Genomic DNA, 19,752 nt, shown 5'->3' on the forward strand with positions numbered 1-19,752 from the left:
GATAGTGAAAGCTGAGTGGACTTAGAGGGATTATGTGATACATGTTTCATTTGTGCAACGCAGCACATAATACAGACAGCTCCTTTAAAGCCCTGTGTTTCAGCTTGACCCCAGGGAGAGCTCCAATAATGCTCACACAAGGTTATGAGAATTAGGCCAAGACAAATGAGTGAAAGTACTTAAGTAAACGCACTGTTATTTAAAGGACCACTATAGTACTTGTCATCTGATGATTTCCATGGAGATGTTATTGCTTTGCCTACAGTGTTGGGAGGAACGCGTTATAAAAGTAACAAATTACTGTAATGCGTTGCTTTTTGCTGTAACGCACGGCATTAAAGCTTTTTTAACCTGGATTGAAGTGGTGGGTTTTTCTTCATACAAATTTGCTAAAATCACCGCAATATCAGCAGCTGACGCCCGATCGAGCCTTGCAGACGCCCTGTTCCACGGACTCGGGGTTCTTCTAGGGGCGGTCCTAGATTCCAAGTTCTAGTCCAAGATTAGTCCTGGTTTAGTCCTGGTTTAGACCTGGTTCGGTCCTGGTTCGGTTCTGGTTTAGTCCTGGTTTAGTCCTGGTCTAGTCCTGGTCTAGTCCTGGTTCGGTTCTGATTTAGTCCTGGTTCAGTCCAAGATTAGTCCTGGTCTAGTCCTGGTCTAGTCCTGGTCTAGTCCTGGTTTAGTCCTAGTTCGGTCCTGGTTCAGTCCTGGTTTAGTTCTGGTTCAGTCCTGGTTTAGTTCTGATTTAGTTCTGGTTTAGTCCTGGTTCAGTCCAGGTTCAGCTCTGATTCAGGTTTGGTTTAGTCCTAGTTTAGTCCTAGTTTAGATCTAGTTTATACCTAGTTTAGACCTGGTTTAGACCTGGTTTAGACCTGGTTTAGACCTGGTTCAGTTCTGGTTCAGTCTCGGTTCAGTCCATATATGGCACAAACGTTCAGCATCTTCTCAGTTATTTTGGTGAGAGTAACTTAAAAGTACTGCAATAGTCGTGTAATGTTTCACATTTGAAATACATTAATATTGTAATGTAACAAATGACTTTCAAATGACAGTAGTAAGTCATAAATAACACATTACAGTTTTAAAGTAACTTGCCCAACAGTGTTTGCCTAGAATGTTCCACAGTATGATGTTTAACTTCTCTATTCTTCTCTATTTCCACGCAACAACTGATGCAACCGGGCCATGTTGTAAGTTAGATCTACAGACACGTGACCACGCTCAAAGGAACAAGCCATGTTTTTAAAGGTATTTTTGAGCAATAAACTATAGACTATAAATCACACTTTTTTTCATGGTTTGGGTGTTTCCTGTGACTCTGGTGTGATTTATATATTAAAATGTTCACACTGAAGTGCTGAGAGGTTCTAGTCTTGTGTGTGAGTATCTGCTGCTCCTGTTCCTCCTGCACCACTGTCACTTCACTCTACTGCACATGTCTCCTGCAGAAAGAGCCTCTGTTCTGTCTGTATCATGTCAGTCGATAAAGACGACTGAGAAGACTGAACACAAATGCCCCCAAAATGAAAGTCAGATTTTGCAGATTACAAACTGCAGCTGAAATCTGCAGCTGAAAATGGAAATCGAGCAGCAGAAAGAAAGTTTGGAGTGAGGAGGATGCACCATGAAACTTTCCTGAAGTCACTGGATGGATGGACAAAGTCTGGACTTCAGTGACACTGAAAACATCCTGTCGGGATTCAGAAAGACCCCAACAATTCTAACTGGAACTGATGGTGAGTCTGATGACAGCGACACAGAAGAGGAAGCGGCGCTCTGTTTACCTCCAGAGGTTGAGGCCGAGTTGTTCAGAAGTGACACAGAGGATGAAGAATTGAATGGATTTAGTGATTTGGAGTGAGATGGAGAGTTTGGTAAACTTGTTCTTTTGTTTATGTTATAGTTTATCTAAAGAACTGTTCATATGTGACGTTAACAGTCTGTTGTTCTCTCTTCTATTCTTATTACTACAACTTGACTTTCAACATGGTCGGTTCCTGGTCTCTAATAAAATAAATTTCCCCCAAAAAGTGCGACTTATATATGTTTTTTTTTTTTTTTTCATTACACATTCTTGGGCAGGTGCGACTTATACTTCAGAGCCACTTATAGTCCGAAAAATACAGTATTTCAACACAATAACAGGAGGTGCATCTCCTCCAGTCCAAGTAAGAGTCAGGTTCATGGAGAGGCAAGCCTGCTCACAGTAAAGATGCATGTTATTGTGTCGTCCATGGCAAAGGAGAAATTCAATTTGTCAACTGGACAAATGTTTATTTAGGTTGAATCATTTCACAGCTTGTAAATACATGAATTTCTCCTTTACGATGCAAGTTATTCTACACTTTTTAAAACAGGTATGTCCAAACTATGGCCCAGGGGCCAAATGCGGCCCAAATTACCTTGCATCAATTTAAAAATATTTTTTTTTACTGCAAGTTTTTAAGTTTTTTGAAAATCTACCTTGATAAAGCTAATATTATATATATTATATCATATTTAGTGTGTGGTTTTAAGGATCTTAGCATGAATAAAAACTGATGGATCATTCTAACATGTTAAACATGCACATATTTCAGTTCTTTCCTGTACTCAGCATCAGTCTATGGCCCTCGATCAGCCCTCTGCTTCATCTGTGTTTAGATATGTGGCCCTTGATGAAAAAAGTTTGGACACCCCTGATTTAAAGTAAAAAAACAACAACAAAAAAACATCCAAAATGAAATAAAACATGCAATTTTTGTCTATATTTAGAGTAAAAAGTTACGCGGTGGTGCTTTAATCGTGTCTGTTTAATCCCTCAATCGTTTCTTTGTAAAAGAAAAGGAATTCTATCAACTGGAGAAAGGTTTGAGAGAATGTTTCATCACTCATCCTTGCAGCTTTTTACTCACTATTTATTTCTACTATTAAGTCATTACATAATTGCAGTAGCACCTCTTTGCACTCGTGGCTTTCATGCCGTTTTGTCTTAATTTTCTTGTTTATTTTTTGCTGTGTGAGTGAAGCAGGAGCAGCTGAAGCGAGTGGGAGTGAGTACAAATGTTCTCCAGACCAAGCGGCTTGACGAAGGCTTCACAAACACATTTTCTACATTATAGAAGCCGCTCGTTTATACAACGAACGGAGGATTCTGCCGTGAGTTTAATTTGGGTTATTACAATGAAAAAGGTGGTGTGAGAAAGTTAATACGTGTGAACCCTTTATATCAAGAGGGGAATTGAGAGAGAATGGATGTTGCAATGAAGCCGTTCAGAGTTCAGTGCTGAGTAGCTGAAGTGTCTGTAAATGTGATAAAAGAGAATTATTTATCCAGCCAGAAAGAAACGAGCTCACAAATGTAAGAAAATGGACGCTTGAGAGCAGATCTTAGTACAGAAAAAAATGGTCTATAGCTTTGGACATAAAAGCTCTGATTTATACGAGTGAGGGAAACGTTATCTTGAACTTAATACATCATTTAGGATTCATTTAGAACTCTGCTCATTCATCAAAACAACTTATAATCACTCGATTGACAACAAAGCACTATTTAAGTCCACCTAAAGCACGGCTACTTCTGCTCAAATCTATGCATTTATTGTTAAATATTATAATCAAATAGTAACAAAGTCACGGCTACAATTTACAGATGGAAAGTTGCCTACGTAGACACAGTGTTGGGGAGTAACAGATTACATGTACCGGAGTTACGTAATCAGAGTACAAATTATGAGTAACTGTATTCAGTTCTGTATTCTGTATTCAGTTACTTTGTTGAAATAAATGGATTACACGGGGGTATTTTCCTGTTTTCACATGTTATTTTAAATTTTTTCCCAGTAATTCCACTCATTCCCGGAAACTAAACCAGGTCTAAAACCAGGACTAAATTCAGGTCTAAACCAGGTCTAAACCAGGTCTATAACCAGGACAAAACAGGGCTAAACTAGATCTAAACTAGATCTAAACCAGGTCTAAACCAGGTCTAAAACAACGACTAAACCAGGACTAAACCAGGACTATACCAGGACTAAAACAGGACTAAAAGCAGGTCTAAACTAGATCTAAAATAGATCTAAACCAGGTCTAAAACCCACGACTAAACCAGGACTAAACCATGCTGGGCGGACGTGTCTCCTCCTCTTCTATCAATAATATTTTTAATGCGGTTAAGGAAAGTCTGGGCTTTTTATTTATTTTTTTTAACAGACAAAACATCTTGTTATGATTTCCTCGTCTTTGCTTCTCTACAGTAAATCAAGTAATTCAAAGTTACATTACTCACTTTAAGTACCTTAATGGATTACGTTACAAACTACATTTTGGTGTGTGTAATCTGTAATCTGTAGGGGAATACATTTTAAAAGTCACCTTCCCAACACTACATATATTGTATTTTTTGGATTATATGGCACAATATCAATATGTTGAATCAATCAATGTTAAATCTTCTCGTCTATTTTCATACAGAAGTTTGACTGGATTATAAGGCACATTAAGAGAAACAAACAGTCGACACTTAAGACTGATCCTCACATCGAGGTGTAATTCGCCCGGTGTTGTCTCTCTGTCTTGGTGAATGTGGATTATGAATGTGAACGTGGCTGGATCATTTAATTTAGTTTTTTTTATTCCTTACGAGGACGACTCAAATATACATTGAGTAATAATGTGTTTAATTCAGCTTTGTCACATGTGTTTACGTTTTACAGAAATAAAACTTAAAACCACATGACTCATTTGCATAAACTATAAACTCTGGAAAAAAAAAAAAAAACAGCTCGCTCGCTGTGCGCTGATGTGGTTCAGTTTCTCTCGGACTAAAGGAGACGACTCAGAGGAATATGTGTGTTCTTTCTGTGTCGTACCAAAACACTTTGACAGATTATTGAGCGTTGTGTACCACATAAAATCAGTTCAAGGTCAGTAACACAACCAGAATGAATACATAAGGTGCACACTGGCGATTGTGGGGAAAATTAAAGGATTTTAAGTGCGCCTTAGTGTCTGAAAAATACTGTACTTTATTGCATGTTTTGTATTTTGCTAAACCAAAATCCAATAATGGTCCTGGTTTAGACCTGGTTTAGACCTGGTTTTAGACCTGGTTTAGACCTGGTTTAGACCGGGTTTTAGACCTGGTTTAGTCCTGGTTTACTCTTGGTTTAGACCTGGTTTAGACCTGGTTTAGACCTGGTTTAGACCTGGTTTAGACCTGGTTTAGACCTGGTTTAGACCGGGTTTAGACCGGGTTTTAGACCTGGTTTAGTCCTGGTTTACTCTTGGTTTAGACCTGGTTTAGACCTGGTTTAGACCGGGTTTAGACCGGGTTTAGACCGGGTTTTAGACCTGGTTTAGTCCTGGTTTAGTCTTGGTTTAGACCTGGTTTAGACATGGTTTGGACCTGGTTTGGACCTGGTTTAGACCGGGTTTAGACCGGGTTTTAGACTTGGTTTAGACCTGGTTTAGGCCTGGTTTAGACTGGGTTTAGACCGGGTTTTAGACCTGGTTTAGACCGGGTTTTAGACCTGTTTTAGACCTGGCTTAGACCTGGTTTAGACCTGGTTCAGTGTCCGGCAATGAAAGGAATTACCGAAAAAAAAAAGAAAAGGGGCATAGCCCAAAATGTGAAAACAGGAAAATCCCTCTGTGTAATCCATTTATTTCAAAAAAGTAACTGTAATCTATTTACCACTCACTGAAACAGTAACTGTAACTGTTACTTTTACTCTTTACTGCTTTATTACGTAACTCTGGTACATGTAATCTGTTACTCCCCAACACTGCTTATATGGTGAAGTCTTTTGAACTACTTGAGTCATTTCCTAACAAACTGAGAGTTCTTCAGTAAAACCGTTGTATCAGTCGCGTTATTGCTGCTCTTGAAGCGTTCTAAAAAAAGTAGCATAATGCAGTGTCTTTTAAATCAGACGTTCCAAACCGAAGTGCGCCTTGATGTGCTGAGTGGAGGCTCTTGTGGGTGTGACGTGGCCATCTGTGTTTTGAAGGAGCTGTGAATAATTGATTGGTCCATGTTTATGCAGGAGGACGGACATCTCCTCTGCACAGACCTGCTAGCTGTAGCTTAGCAACACTGGGCATCAGCCGGCCCCCCGCGGAGGCGTGATGTCCGCTCGGAGTCTGCTGTAGGAGGGGCTTCCACTTGTCTCCTTGTTGTTTTGGATTACGATGTACGTACAGTGTTGGGAAGGTGACTTTTAAAATGTATTGTGTGTACAGATTACAGATTACATACCTCAAAATGTAGTTTGTAACAGAATCCATTAAATTACTTAAAGTGAGTAATGTAATCTGAATACTTTGGATTACTTGATATTGTCATGGTTTTTAAAACGACATGAATGTACCAACCACATCCTGAAAATTCTTGTTTGTTCTCTTCAAATTGTCTGTTGAGCCCAAGTCTCCATGAACAGACTTTTGTTTTACTGTAGAGAAACAAAGACGAGGATCTGAACATAAGATGTTTTATCTGCTAAAAGAAAATAAAAAGCCCAGTCTGTCCTTAACCATTTAAAAAATATTATTGATAGAGAAATGATTTTCATATGAAATCACTGTTGCCTTCAGTTATGTCCACCCTAATGTTAGTGTCATATTGTTTATAAAAAAAATAAATAAAATAAATAAATCACTTTCAATACAAACAGAAAGGCACCAGCCCAGTAAAAATCAGTAATATTTGATGTTTTTACTCAAAATGATGCAGAATCAGATTCTTAACAACGACAATTATTAACGACCTGGTCCACTGTGTGACTGATGCCACCAACATTAACAAGACGTTTACGTGGCTTTTACTGCCGCATTCTGTTTCCAACAATAAGTGGAATTATTGAAATAAAACTAAGAAAAACGTGAAAATAGGAAAATCTCGCCATGTAATCCATTTATTTTAACAAAGTAACTGTAATCCAATTACCACTCATGGAAACAGTAACTGTAACTGAATACAGTTACTCATAATTTGTACTGATTATGTAACTCCAGTACATGTAATCTGTTACTCCCCAACACTGTGTACATGTGCTTTACCAGTGTTGGGGAGTAACAGATTACATGTACCAGAGTTACATAATCAGAGTACAAATTATGAGTAACTGTATTCAGTTACAGTTACTGTTTCAGTGAGTGGTAATTGGATTACAGTTACTTTGTTGAAATAAATGGATTACATGGCGGGATTTTCCGGTTTTCACATTTTGGACTAAACCAGGTCTAAACAATATGACACTAACAGTAGAGTGAACATAATTTAAAGCAGCAGTGATCTCATATACAAATCATTTCTCTATCAATAATATTTTTTATATGCTTAAGTAAAGACTGGGTTTTTTATTTTCTTTTAACAGACAATTATGTTATTATTTCCTGGTCTTTGCTTTTCTACAGCAAACAGTGGCTTATTCATGGAGACTTGGGCTCAACAGACAATTTGAAGACAACAAGAATTTTCAGGACGTGGTTGGTATGTCCATGTAGTTTTAAAAAGCATAACAATATCAAGTAATCCAAAGTAATCAGATTACGTTACTCACTTTAAGTACCTTAATGGATTCCATTACAAACTACATTTTGGGGTATGTAAACTGTAATCTGTAAGGGAATACATTTTAAAAGTCACCTTCCCAACACTGTGCTTTACAAAGTGCGTAGTTTGGTTCAGTGCGTCTGTAATCGTAGAGTTTTGGCCGGGGCCCGTCTCCAGTTCTTGAGCTGCGTCGAGTCTGAGTCAGATATTCATTATGCATTGTTTGATTTGAAGTGCTGCCCTCATTTTGAGCTCGGGTACAACACTTTGGTTGACCGGAACTGTATTTATCCATTTATTTAACCTTTCTTTCTTTATTCGCGTTAGAGCGTTCATGTGTGATTTATGATGTTTTAGGTTTAGGCAGGAGGAAAACTGTGGCCCCTGTATCACTATAGAAACCCACTTTGTGCATAAAGGCTCCATGTTTTATTTATTATTAATCTTTCTTATTTAAATTTGCTCTGGGCTGTTTTGATGCTGTTTACAAGTGTTTGTGTTGATGATCTCCCAGTGCACGAGGATGAGGAGAGGGTGAAGAGGACGAAGAGGAGGTAGAGGAGACAGATGAGGAAGAAGGGTCAGAGGAAGCACTGGGGTCAGAGGAAGCAGATGAGGAAGAAGGGTCAGAAAAATACAGAAGGGTCAGAGGAAGCAGAGGAGGCAGGGGGGTCAGAGGAACTAGAGGAGGCAGACGGATCAGAAAAGGCAGAAGGGTCAGAGGAGGGGATGCAGAGGGGTCAGAGGAAGCAGAGGGGTCAGAAGAGAAAGAGGGGTCAGAGGACACAGACGAGGAAGAAGGGTCAGAAAAATGCAGAAGGGTCAGAAAAATGCAGAGGAGGCAGAGGATGTCAGAGGAAGCAGAGGGGGGTTAGAGGAAGCGGAGGAGGCAGAAGGGTCAGAGGATGTCGAGGGGTCAGAAGGGTCAGAGGAAGCAGAGGGGTCAGAGGAGACAGAGGGGTCATAGGAAGTATTGGGGTCAGAGGAAGCAGAGGAGGCAGACAGGTCAGAAAAGGCAGAAGGGTCAGAGGACGCAAAGGGGGTCAGAGGACGCAGAGGGGTCAGACGAAGCAAAGGAGGCAGAGGGGTCAGAAAGGGCAGAGGGGTCAAAGGAAGCACTGGGGTCAGAGGAAGCAGAGGAGGTAGAAGCGTCAGAAAAGACAGAAGGGTCAGAGGAAGCAGAGGGGTCAGAAGAGGGAGAGGGGTCAGAGGACACAGAGGAGGTAGAAGGGTCAAAGGAAGCAGATGAGGCAAACAGGTCAGAAAAAGCAGAAGGGTCAGAGGACGCAAAGGGGGTCAGAGGAGGTAGAAGCGTCAGAAAAGGCAGAAGGGTCAGAGGAGAGGAGGCAGAGGGGTCAGAGGAGACAGAGGTGTCAGAGGGGTCACTCACGTTGGCACTCTCTGCAGCAGGCGCCCTTGACGTAGGCTGCCACGGTGCCCCCCGGACACTGAGGGGGAGGACAGGAGATGGCCTCACACTGAACTGTGCCGTTCTGAGAAAACAAAAACAAAAAACAAATACAAAAAAACATTAGATCAGATTTACAATTCATTTACTTTAAATACAACAACAAAATAATCTGAATTTTTTCACAATAATGGAGCTTGTGAATTACTGTAAAAACACTTGTCACAGGACAGAAGTGCAGTTTTTTCTATTTATTAAACTGTATTTTCTGTAGGGAAATTGACAACACTTGAGCACAGAGATGTAACAATATCCAAATCTCTCAATACGATATTTTCACGATATTATGTAAGCTAACTAAAATTGTGAATATGCTTCTTTTCTCTCATAATCTAAATAATTAAGAGTTAAAAGTTCTTTATAATCATTATGAAAACATGTAGACTGGACTGAAACAGAGCAAAGGATCATGGTCTATGTAGTTCCCTCAGTTTTTTTTTAGCTGTTGCACCATAACAATGAATTTAAACAAAGAGGCTTCAAATTTGATAGATTGTGATGGTCCATGATATTATTGTGAGACTTTTGACAATATAATATCATGATATTTCAGTTATTGTTACATTGAGCATGATTTTCATTAGTGACTAGACCCAAGATCTCAGTGTATTACAACAAAAAATTTTATTTAAGCAATATTATTTTTACAAATATATAAATATATATCAAATAATAACACTGCTCTGGTAGAATCAGGTCTGCCTGAAGAAAACATTTGATAATAACTAGTTTTGTAATGAGAAAACAATATGATTATATTAAATTTTTTGTGATTGAATGAATTCAGTTAAATTAATACAAAAAATGCACATCTTCCCTGCATTTACTGGTCAAACAATGTAAAAAAAAAAAAAAAAAAAAGACTCAACCAAGACCAACCCCTTTTAACCATTCACTTAAAAAAAAAGCAATTTTCTGTAAAATTGAAAACTCGTGATATATTAATGTACTTGTGATACCAATATCTATATTTTTATATCGTATATTGTGCAGCCTTCTTTATAATCTCTTTTTCCATAGCAACCTGTTCATCTAATCCATCTAATCCACATGCCTGGTGTGTCTCCATGCATTAACTAATTAACATGGCTTCCACAGATGAAACGTTCAGTGACAGAAACATCTTTCAACCTGCTCCACATAATTGATAACATCTTAATGCACGACCTTTGCATTTTAAAGGGCACCGCTAATTAGCACGCATAAGGTAAGCCACACATTTCGATCAAATGCTTTAATTACATATCCTAGCACTGGCACCAGGCGTGCCCCAGCCACGAGAGCTGCTCTCATTGGACGAGTGGGCAAAATGAATTTGTGACGATAATTATCCACTGTCAGGAACAATTAGGTGTGGTGCTCTGAGAAATGACACTACCATATTTTTGCGTTTGGGGTAGTGAACCGTTGAGGCATCAGATTGGCTGGTCTAAAAGGGCGTCTCCGCATGACTGAATCTTATATGTTTTAAATCCGGATAGACTGACAACTGTGAAATGCATTTATAAAGTACAAGTCCAAATGTTAATACTGCTTTTTGGCAATTATGCTTGGTTTGAATAAGCTGAAAGTAGACTCGTGGGAGAAGCAAGCGTTACTAAGCACGACTGTTGATGTGTCTAATCCACAGCCTCTGAGTACGGTATATTTGGACAAAGTGCAGATTTTCACTAGAAACCTATTACAACAATACTGGACTGACGAGTGTAAAATCCCACAGTCGTCAGGTAGAATCCATGGCAAAAGGACAAATTCTATTTGTCAACTGGACAAATTGTCAAACTAAAGAATCACTGATGAAATGTACTTGTACTCTATGTACTCTATGTCTAATGTACTCTATGACAATGACATGACATGGTAAAGTACATGGGGAAGAAGCTGTGCTCCAGACCAGAACTAGTAATTATACACATTTATACAAATTCTGATAATAAAATATGCAAATGATATTGATAAAAAAAACAAAAACAAAAAAGACTTTCTTATATCCATCTTGTTTGTAAAGAGCAATCTGGAATTCATCCTGCGGTGCAGGGTAACAACCCCTCACTAAACTACTTTACATGTGGACAACAGTTTAGACAAGAAATATTTTTTAGTTCCAGTTTAGTCTAAAATTGAGTCTTGTTTGAAGGTCATCGTTTTAACTGCTTTAAAAACTGTCACGACTGAAGCTGTTTTGTTGTTATTCTGATGACACATTGTGGGTCTGTTATAAATCTGGTAACTGGACGTGCGCACTCTGTTTGTGCTCAGGTCATTTGCTTAAGAACCTCAATATATGTCCATGTTACGGCTCCAGGCCTTAATTTGTAATTTATTTAGTGATTCCTGTTGTGGGAGCCCTGACTCGTGATTGGTGGGGCGTGTCTACACCCACCTCACCTGCACCCACCTCCCCCTATTTAAGAAGATTACCTGCACCTGATCAGGGCTGCTGGCCTTGGTGGCCAGTCTGCCATTTTGTGTCCGTGTGTGTAGTTTAGTTTAGTTCTGTTTTGTGCCTTTTTTCATTTGGTCACTCGATTCTGTTTGTGGGTTTATATGGTTTAATTTGGGGAACTTATGTTTTGGTTTAGTGTGTGTCCCTTTGTTAACCACTTGTTTTGTGTAAGTGACCCCTTTTTGTGGCACAAAACTCAGTTTATTCTGTTGTTCTGTTTCTTAGTTTAGGTTATTTTCTGTATGTTTTAGTCTTTTACACCCCTGTTAACTGAACATTATTTAATTTATTCCATTTTATATCTTGGTTTTATTTTTGTTCCTTCCCTGTCCCTAGCAGCGCTGGGTCGTAACAGTCCAATACACAATGCTTTTTTTATTAGTGAATAAATCAACATTGCATTTACTTAATGTTCATGAAATATTGAAGAAAAACCTACACTGTTAAATGGAGTGTAAAATTGTCATGCAAACATGCACTTCCTTTTCACACATGTATTAAAGATGGATACATTTCTTTCACTTCATTACATTCCACAGACAAACACAATAGTACGAGTTAGTAACAGTAACAGAGAAGACATATTATCAGGCTTATTCGTATAGTGCAAAATGAAATGTATTTATTCATTTGAATTCAGATCAAATACTCTCAAGTCTGTGGAGGCTGTGGGTTTGTCTGCATTTTTGAGAAGCACTGGATTAGATATTGAAGACTTACTGAGCATGTGCAGTTCCTACATCCATCGGTCCAGCTCTCGTCCTCTCTGTAGACCACGCCCTTCACACTGCATGTGCGCTCACAGTAACAGCCGTCCAGTCCATTCATCTTCTCCTCAGCCCGGGACAACTGCTCACAACAAAACATGAGGTAAGACAAAGAACAATTCAAAGAACAAAAGAGCAACAAAGAAGTGATGTCATCTGATGTCCACGAGGCCCGGCTGTGTTTCAGAAAGGTGTTTCACACTTCACGGTTTGGCCCTGTTTGAGCCCGGTTCAGATTAAGTCCCGTTCTAGTCCAGGTTTAGGTCTGGATTGTTACAGTTTTGGCGGGGTCCATGTGCAAGTGTGAACACACCCTAAAATAATAAGGTACACATGTAAAGAAAGTGTGCTTATTCATATATGACTTTTATGCGCCATATCAGTCCTCAGTCCTCAATACTCAGTTCTCAACAGGAGGCAAAAGTGGGTAGAGCTAAAGATAGGAGTAAACAAAACAGCCAGCCGTTCTGCAGGGTTCCCACTCTTTTTCGCTGACAAAATTTCAGATGTTTTCCATGACTTTTTCATGACCTGAAGTGAATTTTCCATGACTTTACTGCACCTACATGTGTAGAATTGATCAGACTTTTAGGTCTAAATATGAAATGTGAAATCTTTCCACTCACTTTATGGTTTGGGATTATAGTTTTTAACATTAAAAATCCTGTCAGTGCATTTACTGTTGTCTCTTTGAAACAAAAGGAGCAGACGTTCAGAAATAATCAGAATAGTCTCATGAGAACTTAACAGAACGCTGGAGTTGGTTGAAAGACATAGTAAAATTCCAGGTCTTTTCCAGGATTTCCATGACTGTGGGAACACTGTCTGCCACAGTGTGTGCTACAACTGAAATGAAGTTTGAAATAAAAATGAGATTTGTTTAAGATGAATCACCAGCTATAACTTTGCTCACATCCACCAGTACCCGATTTTGTTTGAAGAAAGTCAATTGTAAAATAAATAAGCCACCTACATATTATTGAACTGTAATAAAGCAAATTAAAAAGTAAAAATACTGTATATATAACCGTATTTTAGATACTGTAGTATGTAAATACATGTACATTACTGTAACTGTCTAAATCAGGGGTGCTCAATACATCGATCGCAATCTACCAGTCGATCGCCAAGGTCGTGTGGGTGGATCACCGTGTCTCGCCTCAGACTCGTGTTTGGACTCAGTCTTGTCTCTCACTCAAGGTCTGACACTCAACAAGTGTGATCATATTTCATTACGGCCGCTGCTGTTGGTAATAAACTTGTAGCGGGTGCAGGAGTGTGTGGGGCGTCTCAGTGCAGCCTGTGCGCTCATTTGAAACCCGCGGAGACTCTACGGCGCATCACAAACACACACGCTCCCTATGCACGGCTCGTCTGCGACAGCGTGTGCCCTCGTGTACCAGCGTGCATCACAGGGCAGGTTCAACTTCCTAAACATCCTACCTGTCCATCTGCCTCACGTCAGCACGCCGCCCCTCGCCTTTTCACGCTCTCGCTCCTTCCTGCGTACAGCCAACACAAGCCCCTCCCACAGTGCGGCTGATTAGAAGAACAAGACCAAACGTGAAGCAAAAACCAGTCTAAATTTGTGTTCCAGTGTTGGCACACAAAGCAGGTCTACAGCATAGAGCGGATCTACAGAACAGACCTACTGCCACATTTGGCTGAAGTTTGTCTAACAAAAGTGACAAATGCATCTGTGTTTGTCACGATGTGCGTTTGGTTTGGTAAATGTGCAGAGGCTGGTAAATATCACTGCAAAACCAGAAAAGAATGTAACTCCAGTTTGGAACTTTAAAAAACAGGTTTAAAAATCTTCCTTCACTTTTTTCACAGTTTTGTGTAAAGTGCCAGAGGAAGTTCTCTTAAAGAAGAGGTTCTCAAACTGTGGGTGAGGGTCCAAAAAAGGGGCACAGAGTGTTTCAGTGCAGTTTGCTTGGCTTTGTATTAGGTAGATCATTATGACTTGGTCATTTTGTAAGTAGCTCACATGCTGAAAAAGTGTGAACACCCCTGGTCTAAATCACAAACAAAACATACACGGTTACTCAATTTTGTCTTTGCACGACTTCTTATTTTTGGCTCATGACACAAAGGCGGAGTTCAGGAACTGACAAATAAGGGTCAATTTTGAGCTCAAGATATTTAGTCACATGATAAAGGAAGTCTCAAATACAAAACAAAGGACATGAACTCATTTTTGACCAAACACAATGTTGTGGCACTGTGCCTTTTGTAGTGCCCAATACAGCCCTGTTGTTTGGCTTTATATCTGGGTTTCACGTGACGTCACAGGGCTACGTTTGTCAGCACACAAAATCAGATGGAGGGCAGGAAGTGAACAGACTGGAGGAAAATGCCGATGTGTTGTGTAGTTTACGGCTGTGCCAATCGTTCTAACCGAGAGACGGAAAAGCGATTTTTATTTTTTAATTTTTTTAGAGTACCGAATATAGTCGTCCACAAAGGTCAGAAATGGGAAAAGCCGACAGAACAACGCCGTAAAAAGTGGATTACAAACCTGTCTGCGGTCGGGAGGAGCAGAATTCGCTAATGCTCATGTCTGCAGTGAACACTTCATCAAAGGTTTGTTACAAAGCTACATTGTTTTTTGTGGTTTACCTAAACATAAACGAATCATTAACGACTAACGGCGAACGACGTTTGTTGACATTAAATAGTTCAGATCGAGGTCACTGCCGATACACTGGAGTTTTTAACATTAACAGTCTTTACACATAAAATAAGAGAAACACTCACCCCGGCAAAGACCAAACCATAATCATCATTTAGGCCACAGGCGTCAAAGATAAGGCCCGGGGGCCAGATCCGGCCCTTCAAGACCTTTAATCTGGCCCTCGGCTGGTTTTCTACTAAAATATTTTAATTATATTTCTTATTAAAATCTTGGTAATTTCCTGTGTTGTTTATCACAGCAGCATCTCCAGTGTCTCTGTACGTGGCCCCTCCCACCAGAGCAGCACAAATGAAGACTTGTCTCTTAAAGGACGATCGATTTGACTGTTCACTGTGACACCTTCATCAGAAAAATGTCAAAAATGAGAAAAGTGGAGCCGAGTGCAGGATTTTCCAAGAAAAATTAATTTATTCCTATTTGCAGACAAGTTAATGTTAAAACTGTGTTGAAATTGTATTTTGTAAGTTTCAGGTTGTTCATAATATTATAATTAGTAAAAAAAAAGAGTTCATCAATTAAAAAAAGATTTCTCTAATAGATTTGCGTTTCTCTGCACAAATATTTGAACTTATTGTCATTTTTGGGGTTTATATGACATGAGTTTTCTGATCCGGCCCCTTTGGGATCAAAGTAGGTTGGATACGGCCCCCGGACCAAAATGAGTTTGACACCCGTGATTTAGGCGTTTTGGACTAAGGTTGAGGACCCATCCACTGACAAAAAAAGTTCTATGCCTCCAAACTTTTGTACTTTGCCTTCATCTGTTGTCTGTTGTAGAACTAAATAGTTTGTGATCTCCTCTGCCTCGATTGTCAACAAATCTTTTACTTCGGTTGAAAATTCTCTCATTTTCAATAAGATCAGGGTCACGCCCAATATATTTGTCGACTAACTGCTCGTACTTCTGCCTTGCTACTGGCTCTAAATCCTTACAATAAGAACTCTTCTCCATATCTGTGTTGTCCAGAGCCGTGTTTGTCGTGTTTGTCTTCACTTCCTGCCCTCCACCTGAAATTCACGCATCATCGTGATCACGTGACTGAAACCCTCCTATTGATAGTCTGAAGCTCACACAAACGCATCCTTCACTGGTAAATCACTACTATCTCAATGACACAATGAAAGCACATTACCGGCGTGGCATTACGTGTGCAGAGAAAGACGTAACACTAACAGTGGATAGTGTTAACAGATCTGCAAACGTGACGTGAATTTTAATGAGCATTTAGGAGCGGATACAGAAGACTATGGCATAATCTGCTGTTGTAAGCAATCCCCCACACTGGTAATTACTGATCCCATTTCAGATAGGGAGTATGTACACTGCAAAATCTATACGCGCGATATCTGACATGGGTTTAAATGGCTTCAATCTGGAATTTTAATCTCCATTTCTCCATTTTTATTTTATTTTTTTGCACGATTCATTGTTTCTGTGACATCAAAAAGACCGGCGCAATTAATCACATTTGAATCTTGATTACAATGATTGTCGCAGTAAATTATAAAATTGGCATAACAATAAAAAAAGACAGTTGCATTCTGTTCGAGCTGATACGAGCGCTTGTTCTGCCCCTCCAAAACCCGGAGCGCTTCTGTGGTCTCATTTACATAGGCTTTTAAAAACATGACTCACGCACATTACTCACACCACATTTTAATAAGTCTTTTCTTCAACCAACAACAATAACAGGTTTTCAAATACAACCCAGTAAACTGTGAAAGCGGCTCAAACCTGACGTTTTCACACACGCTCGTCTGAAATATCCAAAATTCTGCAAATGTAATTTTCTTTTACCTCATTGGCCGGTAAATCTGCTTAAAAATAAGTTGGAATAAGTCCACGGGAACTGGAGAAACGGTCATTATAGTTGTACGTTTTTATTGCAAATGGACCAGAGACAGATTTGACTTTCTTTGTATAGACTTGGACTGAAATGAACCAATCTACGGAGAGCGTGTAATAACTGTGCCACCAAGAGAAACGGCATGACTGAGTAAATGAATGAATGAATAAATAAAGAGTAAAATATGCAAATAGGCTCATTAGAGGATACACTTTAATACTGCTCAAATTAAGATCATTTTAAATTCAAGTCATTTTAAACTTGTATCATTTTTTACACTGAAAGCACATTAGTATTGAGACTTTGCAGCTGATTTCGTCAATATTCCTTGACAGTGTGACGCTAACTGTAAGCACTGTTCTGTCTGAAGCTCTGTTACTCAAGTTAGATTTTCATCTGAGTTTTTTAAATTTGAAAACAATCAGACCCGAAATAGATGACTTAGCTGGAAGTACAACACGTGCGCTGATTTGCGTCGCTCTCATTACATTACATTACAGTCACAAGGTGGAGAGCATTAAATTATTTTCAGTTAGGCTTCGTTCAGACCAGGGATGGGCATGATTAATCGATTAATCGATAATTGATTATTAAGAATTTCATCGATTACATTAATTTTAATCGACAAACCGAATGTATGTTGCTGTGTGTAGTGTGACCAAACAGGTGTGTACATGTGTCTCTGCATCAGAAGGAGCGAGACACAAACAGTGGGTCAGTCTGCAACGTACCGAAGCACAAATGTGTATTTAACAATGACTTGTACAAGAAATTCCACACTTTCCGTTGTGTTCGGGACAAGTGTGAGTCCATGTGCACAGTGTATAAAGCAGGAACATACGTTTCGGTGTCCAGTGGGAAAATGTTTTACCAGGTGAGAGTCGCGCAATGTGGATGACGAGTCCCCACCTCCCTCCCCCCGTACGCTGTCCTGGTTTTGACAAAGGCAAATCTGGTCACACTAACCTGTATTCACCTGAGTCATGTCTTTTAATCCAACAGAAACTGACCACATCAGCGACACAAGAGCTGGAGTTTTATCTTCGCTGAGTTTATGCAAATTAGCGATGCAGTTTTAAGTTTCGTTTCTGTGAGAGTTGAACAAAACTGAATTAAACACATTATAATCTGTCTATAATCTAATGTGGCTCGAGAGTGGTTAAGGTTTATATGTCGTAAAGTTGAATTTATTTATGCAGATTAGTAGTGCAGATAGTAATAATGATGATCATTTTAATATAAAAACATTAATGATTAATCGATAATCCATCGTTAATTCTTCCGATGATCGATTAAGAAAATTTCATCGAATGCCCATCCCTAGTTCAGACTGCAGGGAAATCCGATGTCTTTGCGAAGTCGTTCACATTTTCAGTTAAATGTGACTTGTATGTGATCTCCAGTGTGAACACTAAACGGTCCAAAAGTGTCCCGCACGTGCACTGGAAACACGACGACGTCAACCGCAGTGAGCGTGCTCTGTGTTTACGGAAGTTGTGTCTTGAACATGGACACAGCATTGAGCACATGGAGATTTTAAAGTTCCTCTCGTACCGGAGCCAGAACATGAACAACTTACTTGTTTTAAGGAGGAGATTGAGAAGGAGAAGGACGAGGTTTTTGGCAGTGGTGTTTTGTGGGACAGCGGCAGCGACGTCCGTTGAAAGGAACGTGTGGATGCGGAGACGTAGCCAAGAGTGGTGGGATAACGATGTGCTTCGATCAGTGGCACAGAGTTCATTAACAATTTTCGCATAACGAGAAGAACGTTTGTGTACATTTGTGTCTTGTTGATAACGTGTAGGTGGATGAATGCTCTTTGGCCGTTCAGACTGAAGTCACATGACAAAAGATCAGATATGTATGGGTTTTAGGAGCACATATCCAAGTGTCCTGGGTCACACATGAAAAAATCAGATTTGTGTGGTTCAGACTGTCATTAAAAGATCAGATACAGGTCACATAGGGGCCAAAAAATCTGATTTGGGTCACTTCAGGCTGCAGTCTGAACATAGCCTTCGACACACTCTAAACTTCTAAACGGGTCCATGAATGATCACAGGCTCCTGAAAAAGCGTTGTTTACCTACAAAAACACTGTCATATACTGTAATTTCTGGACTAGAAGCCGCTACTTTTTTCTCACACTTTGAACCTTATGGCTGGTAAAATGATGAGGCGAGTATAGAGTGTAGAAAGAGCCACTGTCTGTTAACATGAAGTTGCAACAGTAGCTTGCGCTGTTGTCAGCACTAGTTAACAGTTTATATGTATGATAAAATAAATTATGATGCTAAATGAACATTAGTGAGGGGGATATGTCTTAATGACCCGTCTGTGTTAAATGACCCATCTGTGTTAAATGCAGGTATGCGTAAATGATGAGAAGAAACATGTCAAACTTCAGTAGCCAGACATCTACTCATACCTGATCCATACAACTAGCCCCGCCCCGGGAGAGCCTGACCCTGCATTCATTTATCCTTCCGAATAATTTTCCAAGGAAGTTGCCTGGTGACACGCGTGACACACCCCTTTTACTGGGACTGTGCGGCTCGGACCTCGGTGGCGGAAAAAGTTGACCGAGCAAGGATTCCGAGTCAGAATCCAAGACGACTGCACCCACTGCGCCGACTGTGACGTGTAAATATGAACTGTTTTCATTCTGTTTGGACATAACTATTTCAGTTACTCTTATTACTGCAGTATCTTACCGCGTCTGTATCACTGTCTGTGGGTTTGGGAGTCGGTGTTGTGGTGAGGCCAATATTGAACAAATACTTGATTTAACGGGCAATAACGTCCTTGAGGTTGTAACAGAAGAGAAATCATAACATAAAATGGGAACACTTTATAATAACTACACCTTACTTAGCCTTAATAAAGCATGAACAAAGACTTAATTAATAATGAACAAAGATTTAATTAATAATGATGCACTCTTAGTAAATGCTTAATAAAGCATAATTTTTCTTCACTTTAGAAAAGTTCTC

General features: G+C 39.6%; 1 protein-coding gene across 1 annotated transcript in view; it reads right to left on the minus strand.

The window, feature by feature from the left end:
- The window catches only part of nell2a (neural EGFL like 2a), a 306,967-nt gene that overhangs the window by 217,788 nt on the left and 69,427 nt on the right, over positions 1-19,752 (minus strand). The window contains exons 8-9 of the mRNA XM_055155733.1: positions 12,169-12,297; positions 8,925-9,027 (exon numbers count right to left, since the gene is read on the minus strand). Of these exons, the coding sequence (XP_055011708.1) occupies positions 8,925-9,027; positions 12,169-12,297 (232 nt within the window). The remainder of the gene's footprint in view (positions 1-8,924; positions 9,028-12,168; positions 12,298-19,752) is intronic.

The sequence above is a fragment of the Boleophthalmus pectinirostris genome, unplaced genomic scaffold, assembly GCF_026225935.1.
Source record: "Boleophthalmus pectinirostris isolate CB_2022bp ecotype Guang Dong unplaced genomic scaffold, ASM2622593v1 HiC_scaffold_2, whole genome shotgun sequence".
In the NCBI taxonomy this organism is placed as follows: domain Eukaryota; kingdom Metazoa; phylum Chordata; class Actinopteri; order Gobiiformes; family Gobiidae; genus Boleophthalmus; species Boleophthalmus pectinirostris.